The following is a 14,327-nucleotide window of genomic DNA, read 5'->3' as shown; positions in this document are numbered from 1 at the left end:
GTTTAAATATAATCTCAAATATTTAGATAAATTAATCGAAGAACTTAAAATTTGTGTGAATAATGTAGAGCTCTTAAACTTACAATTTAGTATTTCTATGCATTTTACAAATAAGAGTACCTTAAGACCAAAACTAAAATCTAAATAATATGATATCAGTAGTAGAAATTATTATTTCCACGGCATCACCTTTTTCGCCATGCCAAAGGAAGTTGAAATAGAGCCTTTCTCGGCGCACTAAAGAACATAGGAATACGTCATCTATTCCAATGCATCCAGACAATGAAATAAAATTACAAATTAATTTATATATTACTAAGAAAGTATTTATATCATCTTATTCAAATTTCAAACAGAAAATATATAGAATTTGTTACTCATGTTTTATCATTCGGAATAATTTATTCCCCATTTATAAAACCCTGTTAAGAACATCTTCCAATTATTAGAATATTTAAATCTAATATGACTATGTTTATATTTATTACAAGATTTATACTATTTATATAGGATAACTCTTCAATAGCTTAGTAATTGAGAATCGAGTAACATAACAACTCTCTTAATTACAATATAAAAACATTTTCCTTTGATAATGATTCCTCTAAACCCAACACAATAACTAAAAATTTTAGATAAGTCCCCATCATCTCATCATCTTCACAATCGCATCCCAACTAAGTACACTCACCACACTTTCCATTTTCACCCATCACTCTCTTCTGTATTCCCCTCCACTCAATCTCACCAACCATTATCATCATCCTATCGTATTCCATTAAAACGTAACCGTTTATTTTTCACATGACAACAATCACTTTTGGCTTTAAAAGAAATCCTATTACAAAACAAAAAGAGTTACTACAACAACAATTTACGTTCAGTCAAAACTATACTTCATGAGCATTTCTTTCTTGCGAATCCGAACTTTTCATTACCCAAATTAAACTCCACGTAAAAATTCTGTAGCTGAAAACTCCCCAGAATTATCGCCGGTCCGGTGCTGCTGGACCCGGGTTCGACCGCATTATCGGTGATAATCATCAAGCAAATGACGCTTTCATTACCATAATATGCAAAATAATTCTCCAATGGTAAAGCCATTTTTGATCCACCTTTAAATTGGAAAGTCAATTTCGGAATATTAACCGATTTATCGCCCGAAATCTTGAAACATGGCCTTACACCGGACTGAATTTCCTCCTTTGATGCTCTGCTATCGTTACCCACTTGTTTTATAAATTCCTCTGCCACCGCATCAAAAACGGGTTTCTCCATGAAAGTGAACGTTGAACCCGAATCCACAATGGTCCCTCCGTTTCCGTCGGATCCGGGCACCAAAAACCGGTACGGAGCCTTCACGTGCCGATTTCCAACAATGACTTTTCGTAAAAGCACGTAATAGTATTCTCCAAAAGCAGAATTAACCCCTGTTGGGTTCTTCAGAAACGGTGTGTATCTCAGATTTGAAGTGGTTGAATTACCCGAAACCGACCCGGTATCCAAAACCAGGTTACTACTCACCGATGTGTCGTCCAATTTGCGAGAAAGTAAACAGTAAGAGAATTTACCCACACCCAGTTGAGACGGCAACGATTCCTTCCCACGACCGAACCCGCCAATGCCGGCGGGTTGTCGGTTTGAGACAATGGAGCATCCGACAAGGAAATCGGGTCGTTTTTTGTTGGGAAATTCTAGAGTTTCAGACAATAGTAATCCAGCTGTAGAACCTAAACCGTATTGCAAAATATAAGGAGGACAAGTTTGGGAACATGCTTGGTCATTCGGGTCACAGTTTTTGCACCTGGCCGCAACTTCTGAACCGAAAATCCATGCACATTTCGGATTGCTACAGCCTATAATCTTCGAAGTAGAAGACTTTTTGGGAATGAAAGTAGAGATATGAGATGGGTTAACGTTGGGGAAAGAACAGCGAGAACAAAGATAATGGGCGGTACATGGGAACCAAACGAGACTACTACCGGTGTCGAAAATAAGAGTCGTTGTTTGAGGAGGAGTGCCGAAGCTGAGAGAAATGGTGTAGCCGCCATAGCTGTGACCGGTTAAAGGAGTTGAAATAGAAGAAGAAGAGTTAGTTTTGGTTTTAATTTGTGATTTCGATTTGAGGTGTTGGGCTCTGGAAAGTGAAGAAATGGCTAATGAGTTGAGGAGTTTATGAGGATCTGAAGAGGCGTGCTTTATTGCTAAAGGAGTGAGTGGGATTGTAATGGTGGTGGTGGTGGTGGCGACGGCGGTGACGGTGGCGGTGGTGAGGAGACAAAGGAGAGGAAGGAGAAAAGAGGGAGCCATGAAATTAGTCATGAGACTGCGTGAGTGAGTGGTGAAAATTATTTGTTTGTTTTCCCGTCGGTTGATTTATAGGAGGGAGGTGGCGATAGATGTATAATTACCTTTAGGTTCCTTTATTTATCCTTTAAATCAGAAAGTAACAATCCAACGCCTAAAATCGGACACTTTAGTGAAGGTAAGGTAACACGTTTATGTGCGATTAAGATGTTACTTTCTGATTCTAAATTTCTAATGGATGATTGTGTAATTTAATCGACATCTCGGGACTTTGATGTTATTATCCTGGGAATGAGACAAGTTGGTAACGGATAGAAAGACTTTGGAATCAGGTTCGATTTGAGAGAAATATATTCGGCTTTTGACATGATAAGAAATAGCAAAACATGCCAACACATAGTGTGAAATATTTATCAATCAAGTTCTTTTTATTAACTATTATATCTATAACTACCAACTTGTAACAGTCAACTTTTGGATTTGTAACATGTATAACGTGATCTAATTTTGATTGGGGTATAAACTATTTCTATATTACAACAAAGTTATTGATTGCCTACGTATATAGTGATAGTTTGTACGATGAATTTGTAAAATATATTAAATGATGTAAACTTTTACTAAAATGATGAAGATGAGATACAATTTTCTTTTCTTTTCTTTTCATTAATATTAAAGTCTTTTAAGAGTTGATAGCACTCAAATAAGCGTAAAATCAATTTTCTTTTTATATAATTTCTATTGGAGTATATATTCAATGTTTGGACACTAAATATTTTTTTTGATAACTTGGATGTCCAAGCTCGTTTGAACTCATCTCAACTAATCTCTAGGTCTCATTGAATATCTTACTAACTAAATATTTTAAGTAAATCATAAATGTGATAGGTGGCCTCAAAGTGGTTTAAACCTAGAAAGTCAATAAAAAGAGCAAACATTCTTAATCACCAGACTAACTCCTGAAAGCTTTAAGTACTAAATTGGTTACATAATCTATAAATATAAATTTTTTAAAGATATAAAACATTATTTACTCATAAATCCAAGCATTTTTCTCTTATTCTATATATAGATTACGAAAAATTATGATTCATATTAAAACAATTATATATTAAACTCTAGTCTTATTATTTCTACATTTCATAGACTCATAAGGGTGCTAATTATTATTATTTTTTTAAATTATCTACATACAAACTTTTGTGAGTCCATGTCTTCCATGCCAAGACAATCATTTTTATAGTAAATAAATTTTAATCATCGTTCACATTATTGTCTTTGAAACATATGCTTTTATATGTATATTTAACTATTATAATAAATCAACTTATGATTTAAATAAAAAATGGTTTAGCACATCAAACTTGCCCTTTAACGGGGCATTGTCCTCGTTTTCATGGACATTATTATGTGAAAGTGAAAATCGAGAAGATGATATGAAGATTTTATTTTTTGAGGGTAATTTAGTAGTTTACTCAAAGTCCATGGTCAATTGCTTAAGCTGGAAAAGTTATTAAAGGGACGCCGTGATTACCCGGCGGTGGCGAATGGCTTTTAGCCGTTGACAGCTGGAAAGATTTCAATTCTATGACGTGGCGTACGATGTGGTTAAGAGAATAACTCACCTGCTTTTCACCCCACCAAACAATAGTCAAATCTTAATCACCGCTGATTATCATCATCAAGGAGGAGAAAATGGTGGGACCTGTGCATGAAATGATGGGATTAATGAGTTTGTTTGACCGGTGTGAAGCGCAGTTGATTAGCAGTTGAGCACGTGAATTTCACGTGTCGTGAACGTTATGAACGAGCCTAAATTATGTAATAAACAACAATTTGACGCTGAGTTTTTAACACGAAGAAGCATGTGGAAAACAAATTTTCTTGACATGGATATCACAAAAAAAATATATATATATATTTTTTTTAATTAAATAAGTTTATTACTTATATTTTGTTGATATGGTTATCATAAAAATAATAAATATATCATATTAAAATTAGGTTAATATGGATATTATAAAAAATAAAATAGTATACTAAATTAGGTCATCACTTAAATTTAATCTAAATTTATCCATTATTCTTACATATAATTATTTCATTTATTTGATTAAAGGTTTATAAGTAATTAAGTAGGCAGAGTATGGGCTTCAAGTTCAACCGCGGTCGATTCTAGGAAAAATATTTTTTAATTTTTTAAACTTTATCTATATTTATAATTTTTCTTATGTTTTAATTTTTATTTTATACAAAAATCTCTTAAGCAAATAAAAAAAAATATATGAAATTTATTGTACATCTGTTCTCTTTTTTTTTTTTTTTTTTTTTTTCCTCTTTTTAAAAAAATTATTTCTCTTATCTTTCTTATTAATTAGTGCAATTTCTTTGTTTCAAGATCATTAATGGTCTTTTATATATATTTAAAATTTTAATTAGCCCACCCAAAAAATAATAAACGGTTCTGCTCGTGTTCATAAGTTAATGAATCAGCATGACAAACAATTAATTTTAACTTTTATACCAATTATTGAATTAAAATAAATCAATGATTAAAAATTTGTATAAATTATTTATAAAAAAAAAAGAAAGTTAAGTTGATATAATACAAATCGTTAAATGTTTTGTTTTTAATAAGCTTAACATGTAACCTCAATGTACATGTTAACATTTTTTTTAAACATTTTAATTTTTGTTAAAAAAAAAAAAAATTTGTGAAATAAACATTTGGAATGTGTTTTCAAATTATCTCTTAAAAAATTTTAAAATCTTGTTGTTGTCTTTATTTTCTTATAAATCAAATAAACAAAATAGTAGATATAATTTTTAATCGTTTTCTCTATTTTCAAGATTCTTTTGTCGAAACCACAATAATTATATACAAAAACATCCTTTTCTAATTTTCAAAAAAAAAAAAAATCTAATAATTTATTTTTGGTTTGATTGATTAATCGTTGACAGTTTTTTTGTAGCGCAATCCACCAATTAACTTCTATTTATTCATGAACAGCTAAAAATTGGAAGACAATTATATCTTAATATTAAAATAAAATACAAAATAATTATCAATTACATTTATTTTAAATTAACAAATGAAAATTTAGCCTACCCTATCGTCTACCCTCAATTACTGTCTACTGATGCCAACTAATGTTATCTAATATGTATTGAGTAATACTAACCTTACAAAGTGACATATAAAGAGTCATACAAAAAGTTAAATCTAACCTTTGAAATTCATGATTGTCTCTTTCTCTCTCTCTTTGTCCCTTCTTTCAAAAACTAGATTTAATTCTTTGTATGACTCTTTGTAAGGTTAGTATTACTCATATGCATTAACTCTAACTATAGGTGTTGGAAGCCCAGAGTCAGTTGTCAATACTACCCCTTGTGGTTGTATCGTTGATTTGGATTGAAATGATTAGATTGGATTGGATTTTAAATCCCTTTACCAAAAAATTGAGATATATTGGGCCTAAATGGACTAGCATAGACATTTCAGTAGGCCTTCAAATTTCAAAATAATGATTGGTTGGGGCCTTGTGGGCTACTTCAATAATCTCCAAGTGGTGTTATTTTATTTAAGTCTCACCTAAATGGCCGTGAGGGGGAGGAGTGTTGGGTGCTTTGTTTTCCATAATTGTTTCTAAATTATGAGTTTTTGAGAAAGAAAAGAAGTTTAAAAATGTTAGGAAATTAGAGAAGTTAAAAAAAAAAAAAAGAAGCAAAGAAATAAAAAAAAAAATTAGAGAAAGGATAATTTTTTTTTTTTTATCACAGGTTAAATCTAAATGCATTCGTAACTCTTACAACAACATACTTGATACTTCCTCTTTAAATCCTACTCACAATATTTGTTTATTCCAAATCGTTTTCCACTATAATAGTCTTATCCTTTGTTAATAGAAGCTAATAGAAGGGCAAAAGGAGAGTATGGGATGTTGTTTCAAAGTTGTCAAGCAAAAAACCCTTGTTACAGGAAGATAGTCATGAGAGCCTTGTTCAGTATTAGTGTTTTCATGACAAAAGATAAAAGAGAAAATTGAAAAAGATAATAATTACAACTTACTTTATCATGATTATTGTTTTTCATTGATTGAAATTATCTTCTATAACTTCAAAATACATTTAATCTTAAAAACATAATTCTAAACTTGGATTTACGGTTTTATTTGGCTGCGCTTGGTACATATTTTTTAATAGCATTTGTAAAATCCTATTCTGAATACATTTTAGGATAGGATTCTGAGAATATATTTGGTACATTATTCGAAAACATTTTCTGAAATTTTTTAGATTACTTTTTAATCCCTTATATTTGTTAATTTAGCTAAACACCCCCCAAAAATAAAAGTTTATAAATTAACAAAAACACCTCATCCACCCAATCGACTTTTGGCAGCCAACCACCACCATCAAACGGTGGTCGTTAATAGCGCATGACTGGTTGGATTTGATCAGTTGTGCGCCAATCTTGCCTTTTCTAACTAGATCCATTGTGAATTTGGTCGGAAAATGTTAGATCTACGACCAGAAACTTTTTATTATAAAAAGTAATTGTTAAATGTTTTGAGTTGAATATAATAGAAATGGATTTTGAAGAATATTAGAACAAACATATTTTTCATTTTTCAGGATAGGATAGTGAAATAGGATGGGGGAGAAAAGTGTACTAAACATAACCAAAGAATTTTTTTAATACAATCTGCATAGAACTTAAGTAATACATATATTTTTTTAAAGTTATTATTTCGGCTTAGAAAGAGATTGACCGGGGCTTAAATAACACCACTAATTTACATAAGGGAAGTGATTTTTAGCCCCCACTATTTTTGTCTTTAGCCCCTATCTGCAAGTTTAAGAGGCAATATAATTGTAATTGAAAAAAATTATTCATCTTCTTCTTCAATATTTTTACATTTTAGTCATAAAAAATTAAAAAGTAAAATTAAATCAATCAGAATTAACAACAAAACATGAGATGAAAACTATCAATATCATATCATACAATTATGGATTATTTTGTTTACAGAATCAGAACCTTAAAACTCTTACAATCAAGTAATTACTTTTAAATCCATCTTGACAGAAGAAAAATATTGTTTCAATCCCATTAAAAACAAAACACCCAATATCACAAACAAACCTTCAAACTCTTACCAACAAGTAATCAATTCTAAATCTCATATTGGCAAAAGAAAAATTTGGTATAACAGATTCTCATCAAGGAAATTTGTAATACTTGGTTTGATTGATTTTGTCACATGTTTTGTTATTAATTCCTATTTATTTAAATTTACTTTTAGTATTGATAACTACGAATAGAAAGTTTTGAAGTAAGATATCCTTCTCTTAAAGTTATTAGTGTTTATTGAAACATTGGTATATGAATGCATTTTTAAAAGAAGTGCAATAAAATTATATATATATTATAAATTACAAATTGAAATAAGTGGACATTTTACACGTTTGAAAATTAAAATTAAATAAATATGTTAAATTTTTAGTGTTGATATAGAAATTTGTACCAACTAGAGTGATCCGATCGACCTTGGGGGGATCGAAACTAGTGTGTGCGTGATTATGGATAACCAGTAATGAATGAATAATGAATGCAGTAAAGTAAATGGCAAAAAGGATTTTAAAGTAGTTCGGCGAGATGAACTCTTGAGCCTATGTCCACTGTTCTTTTTATTTCTTGCGAGAGCTTACAATAATAATTCTAGGAATTTTTTCCAACCCCTTCCTTATTGTTTGAGGGGGTTTATATAAGAAGTTTGTACAAAAGGAAAGAGCGAAAATAAAGAGATTACCATTAAATTGAAATGCAACTCCTATATTCTCGTGATTAGGCGTTGGGATTGCGCAAAGATTGCTGTCAATCTGATCATTCCTGAGATATCTAGGATATAAAGTTATTTGGGAATTGGTTGAATGATCACTTGTTCGCGACTAGCTTGTGTTGAGTCGAGCTATATCTCGATGAGCTTATGCTGGGTTGGACAATCGATAGAGTCTAGCTGGTTTTGGATCGAACTATATCCTTGCGATGCTCTGAGCTTGGTGGAAAAATCACACACAACATTTGCTCCCTAGTGTTCGATGCTCGTTTCAAGATTTGAAACTATTACTCGATTTAATATCAAGCTCGGTGTCGTTAGTAGGCCATCAGACGTAGGTTGGTCGAGCTTTGAGGGTCAAACCCATGCCCGGTCGACTTACTTCACACTTCGATCTTCTCTCCTCTGTGGCACCTGTTGTTAGGAAACGATCTAACCCGTGGCAGCGGAAAAACAAAAATAAAACAGCGATCGATTCCATTTTAGGCCAATATCAGGATACATATATTACAGATAATATGTTAAATAAAATATTATGCAGTAATATGAACAGTCAGAGTAAAGATAAGAGTTCATACACACGTTTGGAGGCTCATTCGAATTTGTCTCGAACTGGGTTCTCTACCGATTCAAAGTAGAATCGAACCAGCGGTAGTCCACACGAAGATAACCCGAAGAGCTAAAGAGGGATTTGCTAGATCCTCTTTAGCCTCAAGAATCAAGAACAAGAATCAAATGAATTTGATTCATACAAAGTAAAGTGGTGTGGGATAGAGAGTGGGCTGGAGCTTTTAATGAATATGATATAAAATGACTTAAATGAAAAGTGTTATTTAATTCATAGAACACATGCAGCCCCTATGTCCAAACAGCCCCATTTAGATATTTTTATTTTAATTATTATTATTTCAATTCAATTCAATTAATATATATAAAATATATTAACATTTAACAATAACAATAATTCATTTAAATATATGCGTACACATATTTAAATATAATCTCCCTTATTTAATTTTAATATCAAATTAAATAAAGGCAACAACCTCAGCAAATTTAATTGCACTGTGAGATTACCAAAATACCATTTCACCTAAAAAGATGAAAACACCCTTCTCACAAACTGATTCTTAAATTATCTTTTATGTGTGTGACCCGTAGGCTCCTCATCATACCGGCAGTGTGTAGTATCATGATCAACATCAATTAATCGTCTCACTACACACAGACCAAGATTGATCCCTAGCAAGGCATCATGGCCATTTGATAGATTCGGATTCAGCGAAGTAGCTGCCTGTCAATGACATGGTTACCATACAATTCAATCCTTTCATCATTTGTTATCTCATAGAGACCGAGACACAGAAATAGTGTCAACCTCAATTACTCTCGATATGTATGTATTCAGTTACTGGACCAATGACCGGAATAATAAACTGGATTGAGCAACAACTCAATCCCACTGTGGCCATAGTTTTAGTGTCAATGCCATTTACTGAATTACGCCGTGAGATAACTTCTCTTGTACCCGGGAGTGATGAATCCTCTATCGATCCACCATAGTCTTAATACACTCATTGATGCAGTCAATCACTACCGTATTGATATCTCTTAATAGAACTACGTTGGGCTAGTGTCAAACTACACTAATCGATGCACAAGGCGCTCCGGTGATCTTAAGTCTAAGGATCACATGCACCACCATTCGTTAGAGGATTTGTTCCATAAACACTAGGGTTACCATCTATATGGAATCCTCTGGTGGGTCAGTCCAGTGAACTTGCCTACAGCAAGCACCCATGTGTTGTATCAGGTTGTCACCAAACAACCTTGACAAGTGAGATCAGTCACTACCTTTCGACAGGGTCGTCAACACTATGATAGCCTTACTGTATTATTTATGCCCTTACTTTAGAATAATACTAAGGCTACGAACGTTTCTAGAATGGCCACCATATTGCTCATAGGGTTCTCATCATCAAGATTTGAAACACTTGATACCCTCATCACGGTTCTACCATCCTAAAGACATATATCAATATATACAATATGATTTACGTGATATAGAATAAAATGTCTTTTATTGATCAATAAACATTATTACAAAGAGTCAATTCTACAATAATTGATTGGCTCTAGGGCACCTACTCTAACACCTGTCAAACTTGGAATATGAATAGTTAGGACAACTATGTAAATTCCACGCGATCATGTCGCATTAAATGTGACAGCCTTAGGCAGTACCATTTCATCGCGCGTGGGTGACTACAACTGTCCACGTGCGGAGTTAAGGTGACATACGATGATGGTTATGATTATAGTAGTCTGACAGTTCGTCGCCCCTCGTTGATGATTGACACATGTCCATGTCCAAGGTCTAGGATTGCTCGATAAATAGAGGGTCAAGATTCATTATAGATCGACGATTACGATCAAACCCTGCCTTTTCTTCTCCCATGCAAGCTACTATAAAAGAGAGCAAAGTTGTCAAAAACTCACTCAACTTGTGAAAATTTTTTGACGTCTTTTGCTTATTCTGTTGCTGCTTCATCGTCGTCATGGTGCTTTTTCCGACGAGTTCTTCCCATTCTCTTATTCCAGTAAGGCTTCTTTCCCTCTCTTTAGTTGCTTTCTCAATTTTTGCTACTAAGGGTGGCCATTATCGTGGCGACATTGAGCTTTCTAGGGGTTTACTAGGGTTTTTAAGCTTGTATCCGATGGTCTTGCGTTTAAGGAGGGTTTAACGTGTTGGTTGCCAGAATCCTGGATAGGTTGCGTGCATTCGTCATTTGGTGCGATCTATCTCAGGTGCCTAAACTGAAAGCAAAGTGTGGATAGGTCGCCGAGTCTTTCGAGCTTTGACACATGTTCGTTTCTGTTTTAGGTACCCAGAAGCGAGCTTTAATTATGTCTTCGTCCAGTAGTCACACGATTGATTGGATGTTCAATTACCCACTGGCTCGGCAGTCCTTGAGGGTATAATCCCCTAGGTTTCCGAGGAAATCGTCGCGTGGAGCTTGGACCCTGACGCGGCAAGCTCGTTTAATCGTGCCTCAGTACAGTTGGCCTAGTCCAAGCAGTCTCCAATTCATATGCTGTAGAGGGAACCGCAATCCTTGATTAACGTCAAGGACCTGAGGCGTATAAGAGAGACTTATGTGCTACAACTCAATTCGATGGTTCTCGAGGATTCTTCTCGGAAGAATCCCCCACCCGGATGGGTGGCGATCTTTGAGACCCTCTTAAGATGCAGGGTATCTATTCCCCCTCATCATTTTATTGATAGCGTTATGAGACGGTTTGACATCATTCCTATTCAGTTGTTCGCGAACTCATATGTCATAATCATAGGTCTGTATATAGCATACGTGATCGCTGATTTGGGCGAGCCATCCATCAAGGAGCTTGTCCATCTATATAGAGTAAAAAAAGGGCAAGACCAGATGTACTACCTTTCTAAAGTGAGGAAAGTACATTTCAATGGGCTGGTCGACGTCCCAAAAAAGGTCCCGCATTGGGACTCCTAATTTTTCTTTCATGAGGCCCGAGAGACTGGCGTTTTCGCTTCAGAAGCGAGTAAGACTTTGACTCCTAGTGCATGTGGAGATCGCTTTCAAACTCTATGTTTAAGCTAACTGAGTTGCTTTGCTTCGCAGTTAATGTCGAGCAAAACTATCTCCCTGCTGTGAGCTTGCAGAGGCTCTAGTGTTTTAATGACCTTCCCGATAGATAGCACAACGTTAATGAGATCATTTCAATTTCGCACTTGAAGGCGTACAGCTTTAGTGAGGACAACGCCAAGTTTCTTATCATTCTTGAGAAAGGTAAGTTATCATTTGCTCGCTCTTATTTCTCCCGCGTAAACAGGTTGCTCAACGTTTGCTTCTTTTTTTTGTAGAAATGTGGGTCGAAAAACCAAAGGGCCTTAAGAAGAAGACGGCGACTTCTGTGGCTACCAAGAAAACACTGGCTGCTTTGGCAATGAAGCAACACACTAAAATTACCGACGTGAAGCGTAGCGGGGGCGAACTTGGGGAAGGCCCAAGTGTAAAAAAAGCCTGCGATTGCCGCAAATGCAGTTGGAGAGAAAAGTGTCCCCGAGCCCCAAAAGAAGCCAGCAAAGAAAACACCCAAGCTAACTGGAGGCTCGGGGAAATAGAAGGCACCTGAGTAGTTGTACTGCTCTTGTAAGAAGAAATCGATTGAGCCTCAAGGGGGCTCGAGAAAGCAGAAAGTGGCCAAGCAATAGGGTGGCTGAGGCAAGGAGGTCGACATGCAAGCTGGCGGCCCAAAAAAGTCAATGGCCAAGGACTTGGCAAAGAAGAAGCTCTCTCCTGCCAGCGAGACTGCTGCTGCCAAGGGAAGTAAATCCAACTCGTCTCGACAAGGAGGCAAAAAGATGGACAAGGCGGTTCAAGCTACGGTCGATGCTTTGATCGACCAACTCCTTGACCATATCAGCGTTAAGGTTGCAGCGGCCAAGGATGGTATCACCTCGCGAACATTCGTGGGCATTAGGGACTCGTCTCCCATCCAGATGCTGGACTACGTGTACAGCTATATGGCGAAGGTACTAGTAGTTCGCCCTTTTTTTTCTTTTATTTTCATGCTATCATTACTCGTTGCTGACTTTCCATCCTATCTTTTTTAGGCTGCCATGGCAAGCAGGCTTTTCTATGATGAGTTTTATCCCACGTTGGAAGGCATTCATAAAGGGTGGCAACTGGCGGAGACAATGAAGGAGGATACTCTGGCCAGGGCCGAGGTTGCGGAGAAGGAGAAAAAAGCCAAACAGGTCAAGCTCAAGTAGCTTAGGGAGGAGATGATGGCCTTCGGGGTCAAGGAAAGGGAGTTCCTTGACAAAATCAAGGTCAGTGAGGCCGCGTGAGCTAAGGCTGAAGCAGAAGCAACCAAGGCGAAGAAAAGCTCGACATAGCAGTGGGGTGCCAATAACAAGTTGAATTCTAAGCTTTCCTCAGCCCAAAAAGCTACCTTGGATTAGGAGGTCAAGTTCAAATAGACCTCGCTCGACCTTGCCCAAGAAGCAGAAGGTCGACCAAAAAGCTGAAGTTGAGGCTGGACAATTCAGGCTTCAAATCAAGGAGCTGAATGAGGCTATAACCGGTCGAGCTTGGTAGACATCGGTTTTTTCTCGTGTAGAAGTTGTGGGAAGCTCACCCCTTGATCAACTTCTCTTTCCTTCTGCGAGCTTATCAGAGAGAGGTTGATAGGAAGAAGACTGAAGCTCAGGGAATGGCCTACGTATACTCGGATGATTCTGAGGATGAGGGTGAGGGCTAAAAGGAGGTCGAGGAAGGTGAAGAGGAGACTAGCCTCAAGCAAGAAGTCGAGGATCCGACTCCCCTGACTACCCTTCCCCTCAGAGTTGTCGATCTTCCTCCGGGCGAGGCTCCTAACCTTGAAGAGACTGCTACCATTCCTTCTGTCGAGGACCATTTCTTCCAGTCAGTGGCAAGCACCCCGGTCTGGTTGAAGATGATGTCCCTACTCCTCCACCTGCCTGAAAGATCATTATATCTCCATTTTTTTTGGTTAAATTTGTAATCGAATTTGTTAATGAAAAAAAAAAGATATTTCAATATATCCTCATTGAGTGGTGTGCTGTCGTAGGCAACCAAGATTAATAACCTTTCTAACCTAACTACTAAACTGTAAATAGGGTAAGCAAGGGTCAATCCCACGAAGAGTGTCTAGCCGAATTTTCGATGATGTGAACAAGGTTGGGGGGGTTTTAGTGAAACAGAAAACAGTCTTAGCAAAAATAAAAAAAAAACAATTTAAATCGAAATCAATTAATATAACAAAACTTGGTCTCAGACAACATCCGCCATCGGAATCTTACAACTGATCATTGATGCAAAATTAAATCAATCCATACCTGAATATTCACCGTTGGAACTATTTTTCCTATCTCTCCTTAATTGTAATTAATCAAGAAACAAGCGATCTTAATTAATCTTACCACTAAACAACCCTAGACAAGCGCTCAAGATTTAATCTAGTGGCAGCCTTAAGAATTAGAGAAATCGATGAAGCTAAACAACACAAACACAAGCGGTTGTATTTAATTTAGTTGAATGCTCTTCTTAAGATTACTAATTCCTGACACAGCGAATTATTAACCCTAATTGCTTCACAAGTTAGAGGGATCAAACAATT

The 14,327-nt window shown here is 35.7% G+C and overlaps 2 protein-coding genes across 2 annotated transcripts; one reads left to right on the top strand and one right to left on the bottom strand.

Annotated features, from left to right (window-relative positions):
• Positions 1 to 521: 521 nt before the first annotated feature.
• On the bottom strand, positions 522 to 2,325 carry LOC116143835 (probable aspartyl protease At4g16563). Its single transcript, XM_031429284.1, has one exon. It carries the CDS (start codon positions 2,320 to 2,322, stop codon positions 898 to 900), a length of 1,425 nt encoding a protein of 474 aa, XP_031285144.1. The 5' UTR covers positions 2,323 to 2,325; the 3' UTR covers positions 522 to 897.
• A 10,122-nt stretch (positions 2,326 to 12,447) lies between these two features.
• LOC116143888 lies at positions 12,448 to 13,448 on the top strand. The gene is made up of 3 exons (XM_031429334.1): positions 12,448 to 12,717; positions 12,799 to 12,942; positions 13,365 to 13,448. Exons 1-3 carry the CDS (start codon positions 12,448 to 12,450, stop codon positions 13,446 to 13,448), a joined length of 498 nt encoding a protein of 165 aa, XP_031285194.1.
• Positions 13,449 to 14,327: the final 879 nt, after the last annotated feature.

This window comes from Pistacia vera, unplaced genomic scaffold (assembly GCF_008641045.1).
Source record: "Pistacia vera cultivar Batoury unplaced genomic scaffold, PisVer_v2 Contig433, whole genome shotgun sequence".
Lineage (NCBI taxonomy): Eukaryota > Viridiplantae > Streptophyta > Magnoliopsida > Sapindales > Anacardiaceae > Pistacia > Pistacia vera.
This window is presented reverse-complemented; position numbering and strand designations above follow the sequence as displayed.

Bases quoted from the DNA above. Each gene is read 5' to 3' on its own strand.
- LOC116143835 (XM_031429284.1), bottom strand. From the start codon at position 2,322: ATGACTAATTTCATGGCTCCCTCTTTTCTCCTTCCTCTCCTTTGTCTC.
- LOC116143888 (XM_031429334.1), top strand. From the start codon at position 12,448: ATGGCCAAGGACTTGGCAAAGAAGAAGCTCTCTCCTGCCAGCGAGACT. The intron at 12,718-12,798 runs GTACTAGTAGTT...TATCTTTTTTAG, and splicing joins TGTACAGCTATATGGCGAAG to GCTGCCATGGCAAGCAGGCT. The intron at 12,943-13,364 runs GTCAAGCTCAAG...CGAGCTTATCAG, and splicing joins AGGAGAAAAAAGCCAAACAG to AGAGAGGTTGATAGGAAGAA.